The sequence below is a fragment of the Mesocricetus auratus genome, unplaced genomic scaffold (assembly GCF_017639785.1).
Source record: "Mesocricetus auratus isolate SY011 unplaced genomic scaffold, BCM_Maur_2.0 Super-Scaffold_100014, whole genome shotgun sequence".
In the NCBI taxonomy this organism is placed as follows: domain Eukaryota; kingdom Metazoa; phylum Chordata; class Mammalia; order Rodentia; family Cricetidae; genus Mesocricetus; species Mesocricetus auratus.
In genome coordinates, this window is record NW_024429197.1 from 63,207,920 (window position 1) to 63,235,285 (window position 27,366).

Here is a 27,366-nt window from a genome sequence, read left to right on the forward strand (position 1 = left end):
AAGATTTATTTATTATGTATACAGTGTTCTGGCAGCATATATGTCTGCATGATAGAAGAGGGCACCAGATCTCATTAGATGGTTGTGAGCCACCAAGTGGTTGCTGGGAATTGAATTCAGTACCTCTGGACCTCTGGAAGAATAACCAGTGCTCTTAACCTGTAAGCCCCCAGTCCACACTATGTTTTTACAATTGAGCAGACAACAACTGTAAGCTCCTTTGGACACCTGTGCCAAGGGTGCACAAATCAAGTCACAGGGTGCTAGTTGGACACTCATCACAGAGCTAACACAAAGTAATATAAAGTAATATGTAATAGTGGTAAATGAATGTTACATCTTATTTTATTTAATTTACTTATTTTTAAAATTACTATACTGATGGACATAAAATACAGGGTTTTGCACATATAAGGTAAGCACTCTACTGCTGAGTTATAACATGCTAAGCTCCATGTACTGGCTTAAGATAACTCTGATGATGGAAGCACAACCTATTTATCTAGTAGTTGAACCATACCAAATGCTACGCTTTCCAAATAGGCAACTAAATTCTAAGTTGAAACCTGGACTGTTAGAAATTCAAGTTTTCTCCTTCATAAAATAAAAGATTTTTTTTTTATCCACAGCACACTCTTTCCCTTGTATCTCCTGACAATCTCACTGAGCATCACAGAGAAAGCAGTACCCACCTGATACATGTAGGCAACATTTGATCCAAGATACTTCGCCCCATAGAGTTTACCATCGGGCCATTTGACTTGGATGACTTCTCCCTCAGCAGGAGGGCCCAGTTTCAAACAGTTTCTGCTCTGTGAGATTAATGAAAAGTATTTTACAGTTGGCAAATGATGAACTCTTGACAATTAAAAGGAATAATTAATTGTCCCCATGTTTTATGGATTATTATCTTGCTTGGTTGTTCAGGGATGGGGTACCAAGCAAGGGAGCACTTAAAGATTTAGCTTACACCATAAAGTTGCAAAGGAGCCTCATAAGGCAAGCAGAATAACACACAGAACTTTATGTTTGCTATTCGACAGAGAATTATCCAGGCACAAGCTCATAGTATTTTATCTGAGGAAGAGACCGGCTAGTGATTTATAACATCTAACATTTTGGTAGCGTTTTGCAATTACCATGGTGCCTTAGCCTAGATACAATTTGACCTTTATAATTACTCTTTGAAGTAGACATATTTTTAAAGTAATTTTTAGGCATTCTTTGAGAATTTCATGCAATGTGTTTTTTTAAAGCATTTTCACCCACATTCTCAAATCTTTCTGGATCCATCTCTACCTTCCTACTCATTCAACAGAGAGACCTCTTTCTTTCTTTTACATCCATGGAATCAAAATTGTGTTGCCTAAATTTGTGTTGAGTGTGGAGGTTGCCCTAGAGTGTGGTTGATCTACCAGTAGTCACACCAGTAAAGAAATAAACTATCTCTATCAAATGCCAATAGACACTCAGATGCCGGTAGGATGACATTGACTACCTCTTCCGACTCATGCTGAGACCATATGAAGAGACAAATTACTATCTCTATTTTACTAACAACAAAACTGAGTCTCCAAGGAGCTCCTCTGTCCCAAATGAAGCTGAATGCCAGTTATGTCTTGAAAAATACCCAGAGCGAAGGACCTCAAAGTCAGTAAGAAGAGAAAAGACTGATTCAGACAGCAGAGGAAAGGCAAGGGGTGGAGAGCACACCAGGTGGAGCAGATGGGCTATGTCTTGCCTCAGCTGCCTCGAAAGAACTGTGTGTTCTAAAACGAGTGCTCCTGCTGGTACATCCCATTAGGTGTGCGTGTCACTGTTTCCACAGATGTTCCTAATGGCCCACCAACGGTATTAAAACTTTCTCTTTGGTATTTTGTTCCATGTCACTCACTCCTAAGAAAATTGAGAGTAACTCCCCAGGGTGTTCACTCTGAAAGCTAACTTCAGCCAAAAGGAGTCAAATAGTAAATAAAGACTCTTAGAGAGTTTATCAATCTGATAGAAATGCCTATTTGACAAGTCAACCTATTAGTGATGCCTAAAAATGTGTGGTTTAAAGGAAAAGCACACATAATAAATTTGGTTGTTTATGACTTGAAACATACCATATATATCCTTTTATTATTAATAAAAGTTCTACCTTAAAAAGAAATGGTCACTTCATAGTCAGGTTAGGATTGGCAGTATGAAAGGCCCAGATTTTCATTGTTGGAGATAAAAGGAAAAAATAAAAACTTTTCATGCTAAAAGCAAATTAAAGCAAGCTTTGGCTACTAAGAAAGCTTACAAAAGATACTAGAGGGAAGGAATATATCAACTGAAAAGAAGGGTAAACACCCACAAGCAGTAAATTTTAATAAGCTTTTCAGCAAAGAAGACATATATGATTGGAGAGTAAGCACTTGAAAAAAACACTCAAATCACTAGTCACAAATATAGATTAAAGTCACACTAAGATATGACTGAACATCTACTAGAATAGTTATTAGGGATAGGACTAAGATTATGGGGCAGGCAAGAATGTTCAGAAGCTGTAAGCCTCAAATGTTGCTTGGGAATAAGTTTATCAAACAAAGCAACTTGATATAACTACCCAAAGCGAAGATAAATTTCATTTAGTGAGGAGGTGTGTATCTGAAGACAACTCATCTGATGAATGCCTCCCCAGTATTACTCAGCTGTTAAAAACAATGACATCGGGAAATTTGAAGGCAAATGGAGGGAACTAGAAAAAAACGAGGTAATCCAGGCACGGAAAGAAACATGGTATGTATTCATTCAAAAGTAGATATTAGTTGTAAAGTAAAGAATACCCATGCTACAATCCACAGATTCAGGGAGGCTAGGTAACACACACAGTGATTTCCCTGGGAAGGGGATGGAAGGGTAGAGTCATGATGTGGGGAGCATTTAGGAGTCAGGTAGAAACCTGATGCAAGGGAGAGTTCCACAAATCTATAGTGATGACCCCAGCTGAGACTCCTAGCAACGGTAGGTAGATGGCCTGAATCATTTCCTGTGATTAGAGTGGTGACTACCTCAACTGTTATTGGGGAAGCCTTCATCCAGTGACTGATGCAGAGATCCACAGCTAAGCTTGGTTGAGAGAAAGGAAGGATTGTACAAGCCAGGGGGGTCAGGGTCATCACTAAGGAACCCACAGAAACAACTGACTTGGGTCCATAGGAATTCGGAGACTCAGGACCAACAGCTAGGGAGCCTGCATGGGACCAGCCTAGGTCCTCTACGTATGTGTGACAGTTGTGTTGTTCAGTCTTCTTGTGGGACTCCTAGCAGTGGGAGCAGGGCCTGTTCCTGACACCCTGGCTGGCTTTTGGGAACTTGTTCTTCATGCGGGGTTGCCTTGCCCTGTGTAAATACAGGAGGAGGTACATGCTCCTACTTTAACTTGATATGCCATGCTTTGTTGACACCACGGGAGGCCTGCTCCTTTCTGAACAGAGGCTGAGGAGTGGATTGGGGGGAGGGGGCACGGAAAGTGGATGGAGTGGGGGTGGCATAGGGGAAATGGAGGTAGAGAATGGGAGGAGAGCATGGAGGGGAAATAAATGAATAAATCTAATAAATAAAAAGAAAATAAGATAGAAAGATAGAGATTTAGTTAGGAAACCACATTGGTGTCACGGGCATCTGTCAGGATGTAAAAGTTGGGCACAGCAGTTGCCAGAAGTTGGCGAGTAACTGCAGAGCTGCAATTAGTGGCAGAAACCGTAGAAGATCCAGGGGGTGCCAGAGATAAAAGGACACTTTATTTCCATTCATGCCATTCTTTTAAAAATATTTTAAGTTACATGTTATTTATTTACTCTGTGTGTGTGTGTGTGCGCGCGCGTGCGAGGGCACGCACATGTATGTTAGCTCACTGAGGTCAGAGGAACAAGTGCACGCCATGGTGTGAATGTGGAGTCAGGTTAGGGTTAAGTTAGGGTTAGATTAGGTTAGGTTAGGGTTAGGTTAGGTTAGGGTTAGGTTGGTTTAGGTTAGGTTAGTTTATGGTTATGGTTAGGGTTAGTTCCTTCCATCACACTGGTCAGAACTTAGTTCATTGGGCTTGGCAGCAAATGCCTTTACTTGCTGGGACACATTCCCCATCCCAGTTAGCAATACAGAGATGTAAGCATAACAAAGCTGACTGAATCAGTGTTTCATCACCATAGAGATCCGAATTCTGAACATATTCACGAGCGATCTCACAAGGTTATGTTTAATTTATTACCATACAAAAATGTGTGATAATAATAATTATTATTAAAGTTAAGAAGCTTCTTTCCAAATACAAATTGAAGTAACATGTCCACAGAGAATCAGAAGCAGAAACGGTACATGCAAGGCTTGAGCCCCAAAATGAAGTCCAGGAGAAGGAATGACAGAAGTACTGCCTGTCAGATTTGCCAGCTTCTTCTCTGGCAATCATCTTCATGTAAAGACTCCCGTTTATGTGAATCCCAAACACAGCCATAGTCACTAAACTGTACACATTTACCAGCTTCCCTGAACGAGCTTGCGAGTTCAAGCTGACTAAATACCATAAGTCCTTTTCCTGTGTGACTTTTGTTGCTCCAAAGGGAAATAACTAGTAAGTTAAACACATTACTGTTGGTGGCCATGTTGTAAGAGCTACAGTCAGCAAAGAGCTATGGAATACCACCCACCCACCAAGTAGCAAAGTTCTAATGGGTGCGCCCTGGAGAAGCAAAGGCTGAGGTGGGGATGGGGAGGTCTCAGGATTCCCGTGCTTCTGCTGTGCTTTCTCCTACTTGCTGCTAACATGCTCATGTTCCTACTGTACTCGGCAGGCTGTGATTACTATGTGAAAGACTCCCTGGGGCTGAAGGAATAGCTCAGCAGTTCAGAGCACTGGCTGCTCTTCCAGAGGACCTGAGTTCAATTCCCAGCAACCACATGGTGACTCACAGCCATCTATAACTGTAGTCCCACGGGATCTAATACTGTTTTCTGGTGTGCAGATGTACACACAGACAAAACACCTATATACATAAAATACAAACATAAATCTTTTTTTTGAATCACACTCTATCTAGCATATTGTGATTGTTTCTTGAGTAAATTACAGTCCTTAATGGGTAATTTACTTGCAGTTCATAATCAAGATAATTTTTATAACATCAATGATGCTTACTTGGATGAAAGATTTAATTGAACTTTCGGAGTCAACCTAAAAGACACAGGTGATTAAGACAGTGAAGATGATTAGGGAAATGTTGTAAATTCTGTCAACTGCTCCAACGAGAGACACAAAAATCCAGAAATAAGATAAGAAGTTACTCCTGTCTTTGCTAGATGTGAGATTTGCTGAAGGTAGGAAATGTAAACAAGGAAGCTTCATGTATTACCAACCCATGAACTCTGCCTGGGGGAAAACAGGCAGTTGATAAAAAAAAAAAAAAAAGCAATTATGTCCCTACATCCAAGGTTATACCTGAGTTTCTTGGTCATGTAATTTACAGAATTAATCATGGGTTTCAATATGCACCTTGAAAAAAAATAAAGTTGTAACAGGAAAGGAAATGACCTTATTGTGTGTAAAGGAACAGAAAAGTAGATGGTTAGAGCTAGACCACTCGTTTAAGGTTTTGTATGGTAGAAATAGGCTAGGAATTTCTTACACTGAAACCACAGTTACCTGCCAGTACACAAGGAACTGGCTGATGAAATATACTTACTTGGCTTACTTAAAATTTGTTTATCAATAAAAAAAGACTCATTACTTGTAGGTAAAGATTTTATAGTGGGAAAATTAATACAAATGTTTAACTATGTATGAGCTTCTAAGGGAAACATGTAACATGATCATAATGTGATTTCCTCTTGTGTAAAGATTTTAATTTGTTTTTGGAAAATATGTGACTTGTAGTTGTGAGGTAATATTTTCTTGTATAGAAATTGTTGTCTTAGGTGGTATAAAAGGGATAAGAGAAAAATAATCAGAAGAGAAAAACAAAGAGCTGGGCAGTGGTGTTGCACACCTTTAATCCCAGCACTCAGGAGGCAGAGGCAGGCAGATCTCTGAGTTCGAGGCCAGCCTGGTCTACAAGAGCTAGTTCTAGGACAGGCTCCAAATCTACAGAGAAAACCAAAGAGAGAGAGAGAAAAAGAATCAAGCCTTGTCCCTTCAGATAAGTCTCCTGTGTGCGTGTGTGCATGTGTATATGCGCAGCAGCACCGACTCCACATCTCTTCAGTTTCTCTGACCTGCTGAACTGGACTTCAGGACATTACCAGGCCAGGCAATAGTGGTTCACACTATAATCCCAGTCATTATGTGTGAGAGTGAGTGGAGCAGGAAGACCATTCCCAGTTAGATAACAGCCTGAGCTACACAGTAAGTTTTAGATCAGACTGAGCTTTATAAAGTTATCTATCTCCCCAAAAGTCAGAAAAAGATTTACAGGCGAGTATGCCCATGAAGGCTGTTGTTTGGTAAATGGGACCCATGCCCTGTGTAAGTTCCAGAGAAAATTGCCATCTTGCCCTATGCCACGCGAGAGTTCAGAAAGAAGGTACCCATCAGATCAAATGTCAGAACTTGGACTGCCTTGCTTTTTCACAACTCAAATGAATTTCTGTTCTTTATAAATTACCTAGTCTTGGGTATGTTTCTGTAGCAGCACACAAAAAAGGCAAAGAGTGCATCTTATGTTTCTTGGTTACATAAAATTTCTCAAAACAATTGGAAAAATAAACCCAATCTCTTTGTGTAATACACAGAATAACAAATGTCAAATTATCACTGGTTACAAACATTTCGGAGGGATCAGGCACTCAGAGAAAACCCACTTACCACAATATCCTCAGGAAAAGTGTCTCTGCTAAAGGAGCCATCATCAAACATGACCTCATAGAAGGTTTGAGATGTCACATCTGTCACTCTACAGCTGTAGTACCGAGTGTTCCGATGCTTTGTGATGACTGTCTGACCCACAGAGAGGGCTTTCTCACAAGCTTTGGACTTCTGTAAGACAGGAAGGAAGTGACAGAAATGAAAAAGAACAGGAAGTATTTATTTGGGAAACAATAACCAATCTTGTTGAGATCTTTTTTTGTTTGTTTTGTTTTGTTTTTTGGTGGTGGGGAGGGCAAGACAGGGTTTCTCTGTGTAGTCCTGGATGCACTGGCACTTGCTCCACCTACCTCTGCCTGCCTGTGCTGGGATTAAAGGCATGAGCCACCACCCCTGGCAAGACACAAGTTTTTGAAATTTAGTATTAAGAAAATAATTATAAATTTTGATAATACAATTAGTAAATAATAAATTATATATCTTTGACAGGTGTCAAGATCTACTATTGGCCAGCCACTGATTACTAATATCTTAGGATGTGCTTTATTGTCTGAATATTTGGTGCATGTGTGAAGTAGAAGGATACAGATTATGTTTTAGGTGTACGTAATTCTGCCTCATGGTTTATCTTTGGGAATCTTGGTACTGGTACGCTTTGCATCTCAATCCCCTAAGGTTTCCTTAAGCTATTTTAAATCCATCTATATCATGGTATTTATCATCTGAATACTTCAATGTTTATTTTCTAACAATGAGCTATTCCTTTATATAATCACAGCTCCAGACAGTAATCAAGAAGTTGAACACTAACAAGACATTATAATCTGCCACCTGGCCTCAACTTGGTCAGCTGACTTCATAATGACCTTGGTGGTTTCCTACCCCCTTTCTGAAACTCTGAACGACAGAATCCATTCTCTACTGCAGTTCTCTTTATCTGGCACATCCATTTTAGCTCATTTAACCTCACTTCTACGGCCATCTTTTTTTTTATGGTAATGATACTTTAGAAAGATAAATTTCTTCTGCTTTTAAAAAGACCATCTATGTAATATTTCCCCATGACTACAAAGTCTTGTCCATAATCCTATATTCCTTCTCATGATATTTCATCTAAAAGCACATAAATTTTGCATGTGTCTCAATGCTACTTTAGATGTTAAATCAAAGTATAACCCAATTTCTTTAGCTAGTTACATAATCTGAGTCTGAACCAAGAATACATTAATTCAAAGCATTATGCTCAAGAAGCCTTGGGCACTACTGTTTTTACTGTAGGTCTTTAGACTGGAGTGTGACAATTCTGCTTTGTTAGGGGAATGTTTCCCCAGTGAAAGTGTTGTACTTCTGCTCTACTCCACCTAAGGTGAAAGTTGTTACAGGTGGCCTTCACTCTGGCAAAAATGTCACTGCCCAAGAAACCTCACTCAAGACATTTATTGGCACAGAAAAATCCAGGAGAGTGGCTGCCTCTATGGTGAGAAGCACCGAGGAACTGGAAAGGGTACAGGTATTTTTAGAATTTCTAAGGGAGAGAGTCGTGAAGCTTTCCAGGGTGGCTTGAATTCCTCGGCTTTTGCGGCCTGATTATGACCCCAGCTCAGGGATTGATGGATTTTGTGTTCCAGGCCTCTGACATATGAGCAAACACAAGTTTGGATTTCAGAAAATAAGTGACTACATCAATAACCTAGAAACCAACATAACTTAGTAACTGACCACAGGTACATAAGGCAGCTCAGCATGAAATAGAAGAACCATGCAAGTAAGTATTCCTAATAGATGACCCATAGGGATTTTAATTACATACTACTGAATTTACTTGTCTGTAGTTTCTACTAATTATGAAAACACAAAATACAATAGTCCTGAAAAAATTCTCAAATCTTTAAACAACCTATTAGTGTATAATCAAGCAAAATGAGACAAAATTACCTACCAAGGAAAGCCCATCCTCAACATTTTCTGTTTTGCTCAGCATATACAATATAGGAAGGATATGAGAGGGTGAATGATGTGTTTATAAAGTAGAATGATATACTCTATATAAAGTAGAAGATAATCTACATTCATCTCATGTTTAGCACACATGTGACACAATACAAAAATACCTTATGTTGCTTTAATAATCATTTCTGATTCCTAATACATCTTTTCCTTTTCAATAAAATACCTATTTTTCTCGGGTTTGTGGCTACACAAAAAACAGCCTCACCAAAGTTTTGGTATTCACGACTATACCTGTTCTTCACTCTTCAGAGTAACACCAAGAGCACGACCCAGCTGTAAATGTACACACTTCAATGAAGACCTTAGTCTTCATAAAGACTCATACTTAAGTAGCTATGTAATTCACTCTCAAATATTATTGTTCCCAATAACTCTCAGCAATTAACATTAAAAAAAAGCTCGTGAGGGAAGGAGGAGGTAGGTATGTTACAATAAGGGACAATTCCAGAATGGACATTTTCATATCCTTTGGCAAACTAATTTAGGTTCACTACCTGAAGAAGAGTCAACATAAAAGTGATGAATTGCTGGCCCAAATAATATGGTTTGAATGGGCACCTGTGCATAAAATGTGGTCCTTAGTTGGCTGGTGGCACAATATTGGGAGATTATTGAAACTTTAGGAGGTATGCCATCTGGTGAAAATGGATCCCGGGGCTCACAGGGGCAAGTGGATATGAACTCCTACCCTTAACCAAGAAGTTAGCTCCAGTGGACAACCATATAAAACAACAACAAAACCAACCAACCAAACAACAACACCCCCACACTTGGTTTCCTCACTGGAGTCTCATTTGGTATATGCTACACTGAAGGGCAGGCTCCATTGCCAGCAGTATATGATCAATACAAAATGAACGTAATGATATTCTATAGATCCTTTTCATCTCATATTGCTTTGATTGGGCAATTTTGATGTAACTGGTCTTTTGCTTGTATATTATGCCTTCTTATAGGTTTTGTTCTTGTGTCTGTGTGTGTGCATGTTTCTTACGCTTTTTCTGTTTTTAATCCTCTGAGTGTGTGTATGAGTGTGTGTGTTTTGATTTCTAAGACAGAGAAAAAAAGGTGTTGAGTTGGATGAATGGGAATAGTAGGGAAGATCTGGGAGAGGATGAGTGAGGGAGGGAAAACTGGGGTCAGAATATACTGTGTATAAAAAATACATTTTCGTCCAAGACCCCAACCCAGCGAGCCCAGCTTCAGGTGAGATTGGGTCTCTGGCTGGGACCACCCGCCCATCACCCATCCCCCTCCATCTTCGGGGCCGCTCCCGGCTTCCAGAAGAACCGCCCACACAGGCCCCTCCAAGACCCCAACCCAGCGAGCCCAGCTTCAGGTGAGATTGGGTCCCCGGCTGGGGCCACCCGCCCATCACCCATCCCCCCCATCTTCGGGGCCGCTCCCGGCTTCTAGAAGAGCCTCCCACACAGGAAAGAGATCAGCCCCTCCAAGACCCCAACCCAGCGAGCCCAGCTTCAGGTGAGATTGGGTCTCTGGCTGGGACCACCCGCCCATCACCCATCCCCCTCCATCTTTGGGGCCGCTCCCGGCTTCCAGAAGAGCCGCCCACACAGGAAAGAGATCAGCCCCTCCAAGACTCCAACCCAGCGAGCCCAGCTTCAGAAGAGCCGCCCACACAGGAAAGAGATCAGCCCCTCCAAGACCCCAACCCAGCGAGCCCAGCTTCAGAAAAGAGATCAGCCCCTCCAAGACCCCAACCCCAGCGAGGCCAGCTTCAGCTTCAGCTGCAGTAAGGAAGGAGACCAGTGGAGACAGAAAGCCCCCACCAGCACCCACTGGAAGAAGAGATGGGAAGAAGACAGAATAAGAGATCACTCAGCAATAGAAACACCAACATGACCCCACCAGAATCCAGGGATCCAACACCAGCAAGACCTGAAAAGCACTACATAGATGAAGAAGAGGAGACAGACCTTAAAAATTATTTCATGAAGATGATGGAGAGCCTCAAAGAAGAAACGAGGAAATCCCTTAAAGAAATAGAAGAAAAAACAAACAAAAAAATCCATGAAATGGGGGAAAAAATTCAAGAAATAAACAAATCTCTCAAAGAATCTAAAGAGCACCAAGAAAAAACAACCAAGAAAATTAAGGAAACAGCTCAAACAGTTGAAGGATTGAAAGCTGAAATAGAAACGATAAAGAAAACACAGAATGAAGGGATGCTGGAAATAGAAAAGCTCGGTAAACGGTCTGGAATTACAGATGCAAGCATCACCAATAGAATACAAGAGATAGAAGAGAGAATCTCAGGAGTTGAAGACTCATTAGAGGACATAGCATCGTCAACAAAAGAAAATCTCAAAACCAACAAATCCTTAACACAAAATATTCAGGAAATATGGGACACCGTGAAGAAGCCAAACCTGAGAATAATAGGTATAGAAGAAGGTGAAGAACTTCAACTTAAAGGTACAGAAAACATATTCAACAAAATCATAGAAGAAAACGTCCCTAACCTAAAGAAAGATATGCCTATGAAAGTACAAGAATCTTACAGAACACCAAATAGGCTCGACCAGAAAAAGAAGTCACCTCGCCATATAATAATCAAAACATCAAACCTACAGAGCAAAGAGAAAATATTAAGAGCAGCTAAAGAAAAAGGCCAAGTAACATATAAAGGCAGACCTATCCGAATTACACCTGACTTCTCAATGGAAACGATGAAAGCCAGAAGATCCTGGTCAGATGTCCTACAAACGCTAAGGGAACAAGGATGCCAGCCCAGACTACTATATCCAGCAAAGCTCTCAATTACCATAGATGGAGAAAACAAAATATTCCATGACAAAGCCAGATTTAAACAATACGTATCCATGAATCCAGCTCTACAGAAAATGCTAGAAGGAAAACCTAGAGCCAAGGAAGATAACTACATTCACAAAGACACAGGCAATATAGAATCATACTTTACAAAACACTAAAAGAAAAAGGGAGGAGAAACTACACAAAATAACTTCACTAACAATAAATCAAGCGCAAACAAGGATCACCAATCAATGGTCATTAATATCCCTCAATGTCAATGGCCTCAACTTACCTATAAAAAGACACAGACTAGCAGAATGGATACGAAGACAGAACCCTTCCTTCTGCTGCATACAAGAAACACATCTCAACACCAAAGACAGACGTTATCTCAGAGTAAAGGGCTGGGAAAAGATCTTCCAATCAAACGGCCCCAAGAAACAAGCGGGCGTAGCAATCCTAATATTTAACAAATTAGGCTTCAAATTAAAATCAATCAAAAGAGATGAAGAAGGGCACTTCATATTCATCAAAGGAAAAATACATCAAGACGAAGTCTCGATTTTAAACATCTACGCCCCAAATACAAAGGCACCTACATTCGTGAAAGAAACATTACTAAAGCTCAAAATGCACATAAAATCTCACACACTAATAGTAGGAGACTTCAACACTCCGCTTTCACCGCTAGATAGGACCTCCAGACAGAAACTTAACAAAGAAACAAAAGAATTAATAGAAGTTATGACCCAACTGGGTTTAACAGACATCTATAGAACATTCCACCCAAATACAAAGGGATATACCTTCTTCTCGGCACCACATGGAACCTTCTCTAAAATTGACCACATAATAGGAAACATAGCAAATCTCCACAGATACAAAAAAATTGGAATAACCCCTGCATCTTATCAGACCACCATGCATTAACATTAGAATTCAACAATAACACAAATCGCAGAAACCCTACAAACTCATGGAGATTGAACAATGCACAATTGCACCATCCCTGGGTAAAGGAACAAATAAAAAAAGAAATTAAAGACTTCCTTGATTTCAATGAGAATGAAGACACAACATACACAAACTTATGGGACACTTTGAAAGCAGTGCTGAGGGGAAAGTTTATAGCACTAAGTGCCCACATGAAAAAACTGGAGAACAGTCATACTAGAGAATTAATAGCACAGCTGAATGTTCTAGAACAAAAAGAAGCAAACTCCCCCAGGAGGAGCAGACGCCAGGAAATAATCAAATTGAGGGCTGAAATCAATCAAGTAGAAACCAGGAAAACATTGAGAAGAATCAATGAAACAAAGAGTTGGTTCTTTGAGAAAATCAACAAAATAGACAAACCTCTGTCCAAACAATTCCTGGATAGATATCACTTGCCAAAACTAAATCAAGAACAGATAAATAATCTAAACAGACCTATAACCACTAATGAAATAGAAGCAGTCATCAAAAGTCTCCAAACAAAAAAAGCCCAGGCCCAGATGGCTTCAGTGCAGAATTCTACCAGAAATTCAAAGAAGAGCTCATTCCAATACTCGTCAAAGTATTCCACACTATAGAAGCAGGAGGCTCACTGCCAAACTCTTTCTACGAGGCTACAATTACCTTGATACCCAAGCCACACAAAGACACAACTAAGAAAGAGAACTATAGACCAATTTCCCTCATGAACATTGATGCAAAAATACTCAATAAAATACTTGCAAACCGGATTCAAGAACACATCAGAAAAATCATCCACCATGATCAAGTAGGCTTCATTCCAGGAATGCAGGGATGGTTCAACATTAGAAAATCTATCAATGTAATCCACCATATTAACAATCTGCGAAAGAAAAACCACATGATCATCTCACTAGATGCTGAAAAAGCCTTTGACAAAATCCAGCACCCCTTCATGATAAAGGTCCTAGAGAGATCAGGGATAACAGGAACGTACCTGAATATAATAAAAGCAATATACAGTAAACCAACAGCTAACATCAAACTAAATGGAGAGAAACTCAAAGCAATTCCTCTAAACTCAGGAACAAGACAAGGCTGTCCACTCTCTCCATATCTCTTAAATATTGTACTTGAAGTTCTAGCTACAGCAATAAGACAACAAAAGGAGATAAAGGGGATACAAATAGGAAAAGAAGTCAAACTTTCATTATTTGCAGATGATATGATAGTTTACATAAGTGACCCAAAAAACTCCGCAAGGTTACTCCTAGAGCTGATAAATACCTTCAGCAATGTGGCAGGATACAAGGTAAACTCAAAGAAATCAGTGGCCCTATTATATACAGATGATGAAGTGACTGAGAAAGAAATCAGAGAAACATCACCTTTTACAATAGCCAAAAACAGCATCAAATATCTGGGGATAATGTTAACCAAGGAAGTGAAAGACCTGTATATCAAGAACTTTGTGTCTTTGAAGAAAGAAATCAAAGAAGATACCAGAAAATGGAAAGATCTCCCATGCTCTTGGATTGGTAGGATCAACATAATAAAAATGGCAATCTTGCCAAAAGCAGTCTATAGATTCAATGCAATCCCTATCAAAATTCCATCACAATTCTTCAAGGACCTGGAAAGAACATTAATCAACTTTATATGGAAAAACAAAAGGCCCAGGATAGCCAAAACATCCCTATACAATAAAGGAACTTCAGGAGGCATCACCATACCTGACTTCAAGCTCTATTATAGAGCTATAGTCCTGAAAACAGCTTGGTATTGGCACAAAAATAGGCAGGTAGACCAATGGAACCGAATCGAAAGCCCTAATTTTAACCCACACACCTATGAACACCTGATTTTTGACAAAGAAGCTAAAACTGTACAGTGGAAAAAAGAAAGCATCTTCAACAAATGGTGCTGGCATAACTGGGTAGTGGTATGCAAAAGACTGCAGATAGATCCATGTTTATCGCCTTGTACAAAACTTAAGTCCAAATGGATCAAAGATCTCAACATACATCCAGCCACACTGAAACTTTTAGAAGAGAAAGTGGGAGATACTCTTCAACAAGTTGGTACAGGAGACCACTTCCTAAACATAACACCAGTGGCACAGGCACTGAGATCAACAATTAACAAATGGGACCTTCTGAAACTAAAAAGCTTCTGTAAGGCAAAGGACACAATCAAAAAGACAATAAGGCAGGCCACAGAATGGGAAAAGATATTCACTAACCCTACATCTGACAGAGGGCTAATCTCCAAAATTTACAAAGAACTCAAGAAACAAGTCTCCAAAACACCAAAGGATCCACTTGAAAGGTGGGGTACAGAGCTAAATAGAGAATTCTCAGTAGAGGAGGCTAAAATGGCCAAGAGACACTTAAGAAAGTGCTCAACATCCTTAGCCATCAGGGAAATGCAAATCAAAACAACTCTGAGATACCATCTTACTCCTGTCAGAATGGCTAGAATCAAAAACACCGAAGACAATTTATGCTGGAGGGGATGTGGAGAGAGAGGAACACTCCTCCACTGCTGGTGGGAATGCCGACTCATACAGCCTCTTTGGAAATCAGTATGGAGATTCCTCAGGAAAATGGGAATTATTCTACCACTAGACCCAGCAATTCCACTCTTAGGCATTTATCCAAATGAGGCAGGTTCATACAACAAGGGCATCTGCTCCACTATGTTCATAGCAGCATTGTTTGTAATAGCCAGAACCTGGAAGCAACCTAGATGCCCCTCAACTGAAGAGTGGATAGAGAAAATGTGGTACATTTACACAATGGAGTATTACTCAGCAGAAAAAAACAATGGAATCTTGAAATTCGCAGGGAAATGGATAGCACTGGAAGAAACCATCCTGAGTGAGGTAACCCAGTCGCAAAAAGACAAACATGGTATGTACTCACTCATATATGGATTTTAGATATGGATCAGGATAGTGCCAGTCTGCACTTCCACAGATAGAGAGTCTGGGAAACAGGAAAGAACCTAAAAGATATGCATATATGCATAGTACCCAAGAGAAGAGGATGGAGACAAGATCCTCTGAATGGATGGGGAACAGGGCGAGGGGGGTAGTGGGACCTGGGAAGAATAGAGGGGGTAAAGAGGAAGGGAGTTGGTCATGGGGGAACAGGAAGTTGAGGGGGTGGGGGTAGAATAGGGGGAAGAGGGAATCATAGGATCGAAGACAGATCAGGCACCAGAGTGACCTCGAGTGATCTAAAGGTATAACATCAATTGGCAAGCTAAGCAATAGTGGAAGGACCACCTCGAATGCCCATTCCTGATAATGAACTTGATGTCTATAACTATCCGGGAGCCTACATCCTGGGACTGATGGAAGCAGAGGCAAACACACAACTAAGCACTGAACTGAACCCAAGGAACCCAGTGACAGAGAGAGAGGAATGATGAGCAAATTGGCAAAGAATGGGCTGGGAAAACCAGCAGAGACAGCTGATCTGAACAGGGGAGTGCTCTTGGACCCCAGACCGACAGTGGGGAGGCCAGAATGGGACTGATCTGGACCCCCCAAATGTGAGTGTCAGTGAGAAGGCCTGGACAACCTATGGGGCTCTGAGCTGTGGATCAGTGTCTATCCCTGGTATACAATCTGTCTTCATGTGCCTATAGCACAAAGAGAGATGCTCTCTCAGCCTGGACTCTTAGGGGAGTGCCTTGACCCTACCAAGAGTAAAATGATAGACTCTAGACATCCCCTATGTGGAAGGATTTGGCAATAGGGTGGGAGGGAGGGTGGAAGGGGAGTGCGGGAGGAGGGGAGGGAGAGGGAACTGGGATTGACATGTAAAACAAGCTATTTAAAATTAAAATAAAAAAAATAATGTAAATCATCAAAAAATACATTTTCAATAAAAAGAATGCCTGCTACACAAGTTTTCTATGATGAGTACATATGAACATGCATATGCAATATAAATGCTTATTATTTCTTCTATAATCCTTATCATGTTGATGTGCCCTGTCAAGAAAGGATAAAAAAAATAATTGGGCTATAAAGATATGCTACCCTGTGAGACACAGTAACAGAATATGAACTCAGTAAATTTTCTTGGATTTCAGGAGAAATGGCTAAAGGAACACTAAAAGGAAAATCAATTGAAATTTCCTACTTCTAATAACAGTTTAGTGCAGATTGTAGCGCATCTTAATTAACTGTGATAAATCTGAAAAACTGCTAAAGTCCATATTTATTCAAGTAAACTGATTATGTATCTGTCAGTCTTCCAGGTGTTAGGTTATACAGCAGAAGAAATATTCCCAGGAACAAAACCACAAGCTGGGAGAGAATCTTTGCTAAGTATATATCTGACAGAGGATTAATATCCAGAATATATAAAGAACTCAAAAAACAAAACAAAACAAAAATCCACAAATGACCCAATTAAAAATGTGGTATAGATCTAAACCAAGTTCTTAAGAGAAGATGTGGTGATATATTATTTATGATTTATTAAAGCTTGCCTGAAGATTCAGAAAGCAAAGTCAGCCTCAAGCTATAGAGATCAGGCAATGGTGATACACACCTTTAATTCTAGCAGGCTGAAGCTAGGAGGTGGTGGTACACACCTTTAATCCTATGATTAAGAGGTAGACAGATCTCTGTGAGTGCAAGGCCACCGAGATCTACACAAGATTCATCCAGTCCTAAAGAGAAACAGCTCACACAAAGATTATCTCAGTACCTGGGATCACATGCCTTTAATCCTAGCACTAGAATGGTATCAAAGATAGGAGCAGAGTCTTCAGTAGTCAGTATTAGCAGTCTGAGGTTTCTTGGAGCCAGGGTTGCCTTTCAGTCTGAGGTAGAGTAAGAGGCAGTGCCTAGCTGCTTTGCTTTTCTGATCTTCAGCTTGAAGCTTAAACCCCAATACCAGTCTCTGGGTCTTTTATTCATTGTGCAACAGAAGAAATAAATATGGCTAAGAAATACCAAGAAATATCTCAAGAAATATACATCAACCTTAGCAATTAGGGACATGCAAATTAAAACAACTTAACAACTGACAACCAAGGCTGGAGATAATGTGGGGAAAAGAGAATTCTCATTCATCATTAGTGGAAATACACACTGGTGAAGTCACCCCATAAATGAGTGTGAAGCATGCTCAAAAACCTCCAAATAAATCCACTATATGATGCAGCAATACTTATCCGTGGCTCAAAGGAGTTGACATGCCACAGCACAGATACTGATTAGCCATACTTAATGCTGATCTAGTCACATTAGTTAGGAAACCAGAACAACCTCCACATCCTTCAACTGATGAGTAGATAAGGAAAACATGAGATATATACAGAATGAAACATTTAGCTATAAAAAACCTGAAATCAGGAAATGCCAGAAAGACAAACACTTTCTCTTTCATTGCTGGATCCTAGCTCCAAATACTCAGATGTAACTATATAACCCAAAGCAAGCACAGAAATCATGAACGTAAAAGGTGGTGGGGGACTTGAACGGCAAACAGCAGAATGCATGTGATATGAAGGGGGACAAAGGAGGGTTTTGAGAAGCGGGGAGGGAGAAGGTCAAATAACATTAAGGATGTTTAAAAACAGGCCTAAGGGAATCATGCTTTCCCCAAATTATACAATACATATAAATAATATAAGTATAAATAATCACCTCAAATGAAGTTATCCCACTTGGACTGACAATTTCCCTCACAGGAGTCATGGGGTAGTTATAAACCTGTAATACCAGGCATGAGACTACAATTTCCTTTGGAGCAGTCCAATAGGACCAAAGGTCAGGGAAGTCCAAGTGAATGCCTAAGCAATATAGCCTATTACTGTTGCCCCTGATTACATCTTAAAGCTGAAGACAACACAAACTTGGGACACAGGACTTGGAAGATCCAAGCTGGATCTGACTTGAAAAATCTTCTTCCTAAAATCAATCTTTTATAGTAACAGAAGGATTTATGTAAACTTCAAGAGAAAGAAACAAATAGATCGACCCAGCTGTGATGCCTGCCACTACGGCCAGCACAGTAAGAAATCTAAGGGCATAATAGTGGCATTCATATGTTTGTGACAAAACTGCTCAACAGAAGAAAATCATGCCTGTTACTCCTCACAGGCCCCAGGTAGTTGGGACTAGTAAGGAGAAGCTACTACCCACTTTCATAAACCAACTGTATTTTAAACTTTATACCCACAGATAAATATAGTTGTAAGTCTTTATAAACTAAACTCTTAGCAACAAATGGAGACCATTATAACTGGTCAAAATGCAGACATCAACTGATCAGGGAATGCCAGTTCTAATTAGAATTCTTACAATGTAACTTCTATGAGTCAGGGAACATTAGGGCAGAAGGGAATGAAAGACTGTAACAGCCAGAGGACCAGGAAACCAGCTGTGAGATTGTATGTCCTAAATATGGTAGTTCCATGATACTGGAACTGTGTGGCTGCCTATAAGACTTGAAGGAAGTATAACACCAACAGTCATGCCAATGTGGAAGAGGAACCCACTCATAGACAAAGAATTACAGGACCAATGACCTCTTAGAAAGAGTTCATCTTCCCCAGCAACGAGACTCTGATTGGTTATTAAATACCAAGTGGTCAGTCCTGAAATCACATGCACAAGTGATACATACACAAGTAATACTAAATGGACTCACCATAACGTATACACACATGCACACACGTGCACACGCTAATAAAGAAATGAGGTTATGAATTTGAGAGGAAGGGGCTAGAGGGGTGATAGTAGCAGCTGGAAAAAGGAAGGGAAAGGGAGGGAAGTGATGCCGTCTTTTAATTAAGATTTGAAAACATTTGAAATCCTTAACTTTCATTACTGGGATACATTCAATTTTTTACTAGTAACTGCAAACCTTGAACCTATTGATAATGAGAAGGTTTTATAAGGGCACTGAATAATAAGGATTACATGTAAATATTTACTTTGCTTATCAGTGACAACAGACAGGAACCTGAAAATAGACTTGTTTTGCTCATCAGCTTGTCACAGTGCTTGAATACTGAATATGTGGCCTATGACAATTCTTCTTTGTCTCACATAGCCCAGGGTTGCTTGGCAAGGTTGGACACCCAGTTCTTGAATAGATGAGAGAAATAGAAGGTCTGGTGATTTGAATGAGAATAGCCACCATGTCTGAATGCTTGGTTGCCAGTTAGTGAAACTCTTTTGCACTTGTTAGAGAAAGTATGTCACTGGGGGGCTTTAAGGTTTCAAAGGCCAACACCATGCCCAGTCTCTCTCTGTCCCGCCCCTTTCCTTCTGCCTGCTGCCTGTGGGTCAGATGTAAGCTCCCAGTTACTGTTCCAGCCCCACGCCTGTTTACATGATGCCATGCTTTCACTATGACTTTAAGCAAGCAATAAAATGCTGTCTTTTATAAGTTTCCTTGGTCATGCAGTCTCTTCACAGCAGTAGAACAGTAACTAAGACATACAACAAACTTTTATATTTAAAATAATGTATGATACTAAACACACAAAATGTTTTAAGATTATTCTTTTAAATATTTATATAAAGCAAATATTGGGGGAACTGAAAAACAAAAGAAGCAGAAACCTATGAATAAAAACGGAGATCCCTGTAACATAACAGAACGTTTACATTTTATTTCAATTAAATTGTACAGGTTTTGTTATAGAAAACAACGAGCTCAGGAGCCAGGCCTAATTTTATCTTAAGATTTTCATGGCTATGATTTAGTGCATTAATCTCAAAGAGTCAAGGCATGGTTGAGAACAGACAAATCACACTTTCTGCTTTAAGATGCATGTACCCTACCATTCATCATCATCATCATCATCATCATCATCATCATCATCATCATCATCAAAAGGTTGGTTGAATTAATCTGAACAGTGTTGTATTTGAAAGGAAAAGCCATGTATTTCAGGAGAGGTAATTGTTAAGGGATATTTGATCACACTGTGGAACTCTGAGACTGTGTAAATAAAATTAACTTTGGATCAGGGGGTGGAACCAGAGACAAGTTGACAGGAATTAGCCAGAGAGTACAGGGCCTCAGGAAGGATAGAGAGATATACAGGGAGAAGTTGAGTGGGACTTAGAAATTCCAAGCCTTTTTAGTTTAGGATGGGTGGACAGACACTGACTTGCTGGATCTCTGGACAAAAAGAAAGGTAAGCTGGTTGTTTCTCAATTTCTCTCATCTAGCATGTTTACACCCTAAAATCTAACTCCTAAGGCAATTATAATGTTTTTAACAGAATTTGCCACCAGATGCCATGGTTACTTCCCTACTGCTGTGAAAATGCATCATGATCAAGGCAAGTTATAAAAGAAAGCATTTAATTTTGGGGATCACAGTTAAGAGGGTTAAGAGTCTATGATCATCATGGTGAGGATTATGACAACAGACAAGCAGATGGTGTTGGATAGGGTGTGCTGGAGGGGGTTGGGGGCGCGCTTGTGCGCCACCTAGAGATAGCATTGGGCTTTCTGAAACCAAAGCCCACACACAGTAACATACCTCCACCAAAAAGTCACCAACTGGAGATAAAACATTCAAGTATATGAGTCTCTGAGTTTTATTCTCATTCAAACCATCACAACCATTCTAGTTAGTTAACAAATTTTGAAGGAGGAATTCATAACTGAGGTCTACTTGAAGAATGGATAAGTAAAAAAAGCAGAACTCTATTTCAAATAGAGGGTCAGAGGCAACTGTAAATACCCTTTAACTTTTCTGTTTTCTTTTTTTGCTTCATAAGGAAGTAGCCATGTAGAATATTTAAGCTAGCATATTCTCATCAAATATATCACACATAATTGGATCTGTGGGATAGTAGTTTCTAAATCACCTCACAAGACTTATGTGTTTTTTCCCCATCATGTTTTATAAAATGGTTAGCAACCTAAGCTTGACTAAGTGACATGCCAGGGTCAAGAAGAGACAGATTCCCTGGATTTTTTTCCCCCCGAGACAGGGTTTCTCTGTGGCTTTGGAGGCTGTCCTGGAACTAGCTTTTGTTGACCAGGCTGGTCTCAAACTCACAGAGATCCGCCTGCCTCTGCCTCCTAAGTGCTTGTATTTAAGGCTTACGCCACCACCGCCTGGCTTCCCTGGAGCTTTTTAATCCAATCTCACTCAGTAGAAGCACCTGTAACCATAGAACACTGCACAAAAAATGTGGTATATGGTCCCTTGCGAAACTTCACATACACACTATTTAAATCCGGAGTTAAAGACTCAAAAAATACTAGAGTATACACATTGAAGATTCATCTGCCATTTATGACTCTACCTGCTGCTCCATGGAACTAAACCTCTCGAATCTGAGGTTTATTATTCCTAAGACAGGAAAAATAATGTCTATATTATTCATAAACGATTATAGCACCAGCTGTCGTAATCACTGTGACACTAGAAGTCAGAAACTTATTACGACCCAAAATGTATACAGGGTAATTTAAGAGGTGATAATATTGACTTCTGCCTGTAAATGGCGAAGCACCACAGTAATGTAATATATTATTACTATCTTTTGGTATGTTGATGTGTGTTTACTACTGAATATAATCTTTTTGGCTAATGGACATCAACTGAAGATACCAAGGAAAAGGCACTGATGCAACCTATGTAATCTGTAACCTGAAACAATGGAAAATAATGTTAAAACAAAAGTTTGTGCACGCCTTTAATCCCAGCACTCGGGAGGCAGAGGCAGGCGGATTTCTGTGAGTTCGAGGCCAGCCTGGTCTACAAGAGCTAGTTCCAGGACAGCCTCCAAAGCCACAGAGAAACCCTGTCTTGAAAAACCAAAAAAAAAAAAAAGTTTGTAACATCAGTTTGTACATTTGGGCATTCTCACACATCTACAGAGTCCCAAGCCACAAATGCCAAATATCTCTCAAGACACTAGTGGAAACTGATGTAATCATTACAAAAAGCAGGAAGGTTGTTGTGTTGGAAAGATGTTTCCAGAAGTCAATATGGGCAATTCGGCATCTGCTCAAAATAGATACGCTTTTTACAGATATGAAGCTGCCAGGTAATAGAAGACACTTCATTAAAAAAAAAAAGTAGAGAAGAAAAATAGTATTAGAGACAAAACAAGAATGTTAGGATACAAATTGCTATATTGTTATAATCTTTTGAAGGTTTTAAATCAGCGGAATGATTCCATTAACCAAGAACAGGTTAACTAAATTATAGTTGAATCCATGTTATCTGGATGCAAATTCAATTAATTCAGAGGAAATTCAGTCTTAAGTACAACAATCAAATATGCTGATGGGGCAAATTGCTCTCCACACCTTTATTTTCTAAGACTGACCTTCCACGGCCTCCATGTTGGTTTTCACTTACCCATCTTAGGCAGTGAGAGCAAAAAATGAAGTTCCTGGTCCTCTTCCTACTCCCTTTACAACATTGTTGCTGTTTGTTTCTTTTCGGAGAGAGTAAATAAAAGTGTAGCTGCATAGAGAATGCTCGCACATCTTAGGTGGCACTTTTCCTACTGCTCTACTTCAAGTGATTTTCTGACACCCTGAATACATGAACTGCACAATCTACATACAACTCTTCAGATACCCTGTACACAGATGCAAAACTACAATGGATATAAATAGCTTGACTCACTCATTTATTCAGTCACCTAATTATTAAATATCGTGTTTATGGCACACTAGAAACTGAAGGGTTCTGTGAAACCATGTGTAATCAACAGCTCTCAGTCTCTAGAGTCAACTGTATTACAGTTTGGACCCATGAAGGGTCCAAGAAGGAATTCAGACAGTGTCAGAAATGGGAGAGCAGGTCTTACCGCATTTGAGTTGCCTCTATGTCTGAAGCACGTGATGTTTACCACATAAGGCCAGTCATCAGGCTCCATGAGTACCCCAGCAGCATGGGCACATGTGACATGGAAGGAAGCTGGGCAGCGGCCATAGGAACACTGAATGCAAGCTCCAGAAACCTTCTTAACCCGGTGTCTGCAGAAGATGCATTTCTGAAGGGTTGAAACACAGAATAATATCCATCAGAGAACAATAGTTATTAGATGAACAACACACCAGGCATTGTATCAAGCTCTGACTCCAGGGACCTTATCAGCAAGAGCATCTGTGGCAGGCACACACACACACACACACACACACACACACACACACACACACACACTCATATTCTTGCTCTAAAACTGATACACTCCCATAGTCATAGCGCACCAGAAATATTCTGAAGTACTTCCGGTGGTCAGAAAAGCCAAATTATTTTTCACTTGCTTCTCCTAACATAGACCTCAGAAGGTGGCCCTGGGCGATGTTGTAATCAACTATGACTGCCAAGGGTGTTTCTGCTCGACCTGGACACAGCAGGCTTTTGTGTACGCCTAAGTTACAAACCAGGTGCAGATACTCTTATATTAGATGAGAATACTGAAAATATCCAAACATCACACATATGGGAGAATTTTTCCATTTACAAGGAAATGGAAAGCACTAAATGAAGGTTCAATGTGGAAACTAGATGTCAAGTACTTAATCCAAATTGAAGTATCTGCTGCTTGACTGAGACAAAAATGTCTCCCAAAGTGGCAAAACCTAAAATCATCCCCAAACAGTATGTTTTTATTGAAATTTATAGCTGAGAATGGCTGAGGAAAAATGAAATCAAACAATAATAACCATAATCTAAAAACAAAGTTTCACAGAAAAGCTTTAAACATTATCAGCAGATTTGTCAGGAGAGACAGAGAGAGAGATCACAACAGCTGCATTGAATATTAGATTTACCTTTGGTTACTTGAGAACTAGGGGGGAAAATGGCTGTGGATCAGCAGAGTCAAGCTGATAAGCCAGAACAAATAAAATGACCCCAAAGCTCAATCTTTAATTCCCACATACCAAAAGTTTATACCGTGGTTAAATAACGGTGAATTAAGACTCTGTTCCTGAATCTTGCTCCACTCTCATGCTACCTACCTGTAGCTGCCACTGCCTCTACTCATGCTGTCTTGCCCACAATAGAAATGGTCTTCTAACTGCTCCTTCATTTCATTCTACTTTAGTTGAGCTGCCCAGGGCTGTCGGGATTACCTTTATAGAACATAAATAGCATGTTCCTCTTCTCAAGGGTATCTTGTTATCTTTAAGTTCTTTAAGGAAATGGGAGGGGATGGCAACCTGACATGGAAAAATAATTTTGCAAAAATTTTTTTTTAAAAGCCCTCCATTACTGATAAAAGCATCCCTATTTTTCACTAGTCCCCATAAGGACACTACTAGATTCTGGACACTAAATGTGACCTGGTTTCCCCTTGTACTCAGGGTTCAATGTACAATCACATATTTCATAGTAGGGATAGAAGATGTGACTTATTTAAAAATATACACATGCATAGAGGCATAAAGAGACAAAGGCAGAGAGAAGAGGGAAGGAGAGAAAGGGACAGGGAGGAGCAAGGGATGGAAAGAGAAACTACCCCTCAGAAAGGAAACAAAGTCCATGCAATCACAAGCATTACATTATCTTGGCATTTATTTTTAAAAATGACTGGCCGCTGTTTGAAACAACATGAAAGGAAATGGAACTGGTAGAAAGCCAAGGAAAGTCTGATTTTAGGAACCTGACATTAGGAAGAAGCTAAGATTTATGTGTCCTTTACTCAGGGCTCTTTGGTGACAGAGATCAACAGAGGACTTTTATCTTCCTTTGAAAGACCCCGGCCCAGTCTACACAGGCTGGTGCAGCTGAATAGTCATTTTTTTTTATCAGAAAGGAGCTCAGCTCAAGGTCCTCATGGCTGAATGGCTGAATAGTCACTACTATCAGAAGGGAACTCTGCCCAGGGACACAGGTGTCTGCTGTAGCCAGCCCCAGCAAGGTTGGGCAAGCACAGAGACCTATTGTTCCTCAGATAGGGCCAAGGCCGAGACTTGAGTTCCAAGCAAAACCTCAATTGCCCTCGTTCTGAGCCCCAGCCTCATTTAAATTGCCCAATCAGGGTACTGTAACTAGGCTTCTCGCTTCTGTACTGCGCTTTTTGCTATAAAAGAACCCCTGAGTCCCCAGCTCGGGGCTCTCAGTTCCCGAGACTGAGATGCCCCGGGTACCCGTGTATTATCAATAAAGCCTCTTGCTGTTGCATCCAAGCTCGTGGTCTCGTTGTTCCTTGGGTTCGGGTCTCCCTCCCGTGAAAGTCCCCCGCTTGGGGTCTTTCACCTTTAAATAGAGCTATCAGCTCAAGAGTGGGAATTCAACCCATGTCATCCAGCAAGCTAACAGCCATGCTTGTTTATTTGTTTGAGACAGCATCATACAAAGTTGCACAGGCTGGCTCTGAACTTGTTTTGTATCCCAGGGAGGCCTTGAAATTGTGACTTTCTTCCTTGGTCTCAAATCCAGGAGTTTGGATTACAGAACTCTGCCACCAGGCTTGGCAATACCCATGTTCCACAGGAGCAACGGGAACTTAAGGATAATAAGACCACAGGCATTTATGAGCAGGGAAACTTCAGAAAGACAAGACCATTATTGCAGAACACTGTTTAAGGTATCAGTGATGCCTTGGGGAGGAAGAAAAGGCAATATCTGGGCAGCATCTATTAAAAGAGATTCAAGAAGTCAAATGAGGCATTGATTGGAGAGAAGTTCCCCTAAGGATGCTTTAAAATAAGGCCACCAAAGTGATGACTTTCAGAAACTAACACAAGTGGGGAAAGCTGACACTGATGACATGAGATTGTCCCCTCAAGTTATATCTTTCATTTTTTCTCAAGGAAGTAACCTGGGACCGCTCTGTGTTTGTTGAGTTAAACAACATCCTTCAAAAAGGTTTTAGTTAAGTTTCACATTCTGATTCCATGTCTCAATATACACATTATAATCCCCTTAAAAAAGACGTTGGGGCCATGAAATCAGAGCAACCTGAAGGTCTTCTATAAACAACTGCTGACCTCTAAGATTCTGTACATCCAGGTGAAACCACTGTTTATATTTTATGATGCATTTTCAGTGACACTGATGCTGCAAATAACAGGCTTAAAAAACTTTTGGGTTAGAAATCTAGAAAATACAATCAGCTATTCTGAGCTACTTTTACTACAAAAGAATTGAAGAAGTAGATGCCTTTTCCTCTGTTGTACACTGTGAAAGACTGAGACTTCTCAGAATGATTTACAGAGCATTGTACTTTCTTGGGGAATTGAATTTCATGTTTATTTTCATGGCACAGGCCACTGAGGGAACGAACAGACTGAGGTAGTAATGAGACTTTGTGCATCACTTTGTGATGTTCAAGAATGTAGCTTGGCAAAGGACATCAAGAAATGATAAGCCACGAAGGAACTGCACATATCCTTCTCTTTTTTCTGTTTATATGATTTATAATACGGTTGTGTCATTTTGCCAGTATTTATCATTCTTATTCCTTCTATAAATACCAAGGTATTTAAAACAGGCATAAATGTCTTGAAAAATAAAATTACTGTTTCTCAGTGCTCCATACAACCTCTCAGAACAGGCAGTATTCCATATCTTGCTCCAGGGCCCAGTCTGGTGGATCTGGCTGACCTTCCCTTTCTCTTTACACACCATCCCCGGTCTCCACACCTAGTCCTAGCTGCTCATCCAGAGCCTAGCCTAGTGCATGCTTGCTCTAGCCATAACCTATACGGGCTATGGATAGAAAGCACATCCAGTACGACAGCAAATGGCCCCTGCTACCATCTGACATCACCCCTCTGAGTGCCATACCACCTTCCGGCTAAGTCAGGTCTTACACATCTGGCAATGGGA

At 40.3% G+C, this 27,366-nt stretch overlaps 1 protein-coding gene across 4 annotated transcripts in view; it reads right to left on the reverse strand.

Annotated features, from left to right (window-relative positions):
* Positions 1 to 27,366, reverse strand: part of LOC101844032 (lysine-specific demethylase 4C) — a 164,967-nt gene that overhangs the window by 12,142 nt on the left and 125,459 nt on the right. For all 4 annotated transcript variants that reach the window (XM_040757297.1, XM_040757295.1, XM_040757298.1 and 1 more), the window contains 3 exons: positions 23,393 to 23,578; positions 6,827 to 6,997; positions 693 to 812 (listed from right to left, as the gene is read on the reverse strand). In XM_040757297.1, the coding sequence (XP_040613231.1) occupies positions 693 to 812; positions 6,827 to 6,997; positions 23,393 to 23,578 (477 nt within the window). The remainder of the gene's footprint in view (positions 1 to 692; positions 813 to 6,826; positions 6,998 to 23,392; positions 23,579 to 27,366) is intronic.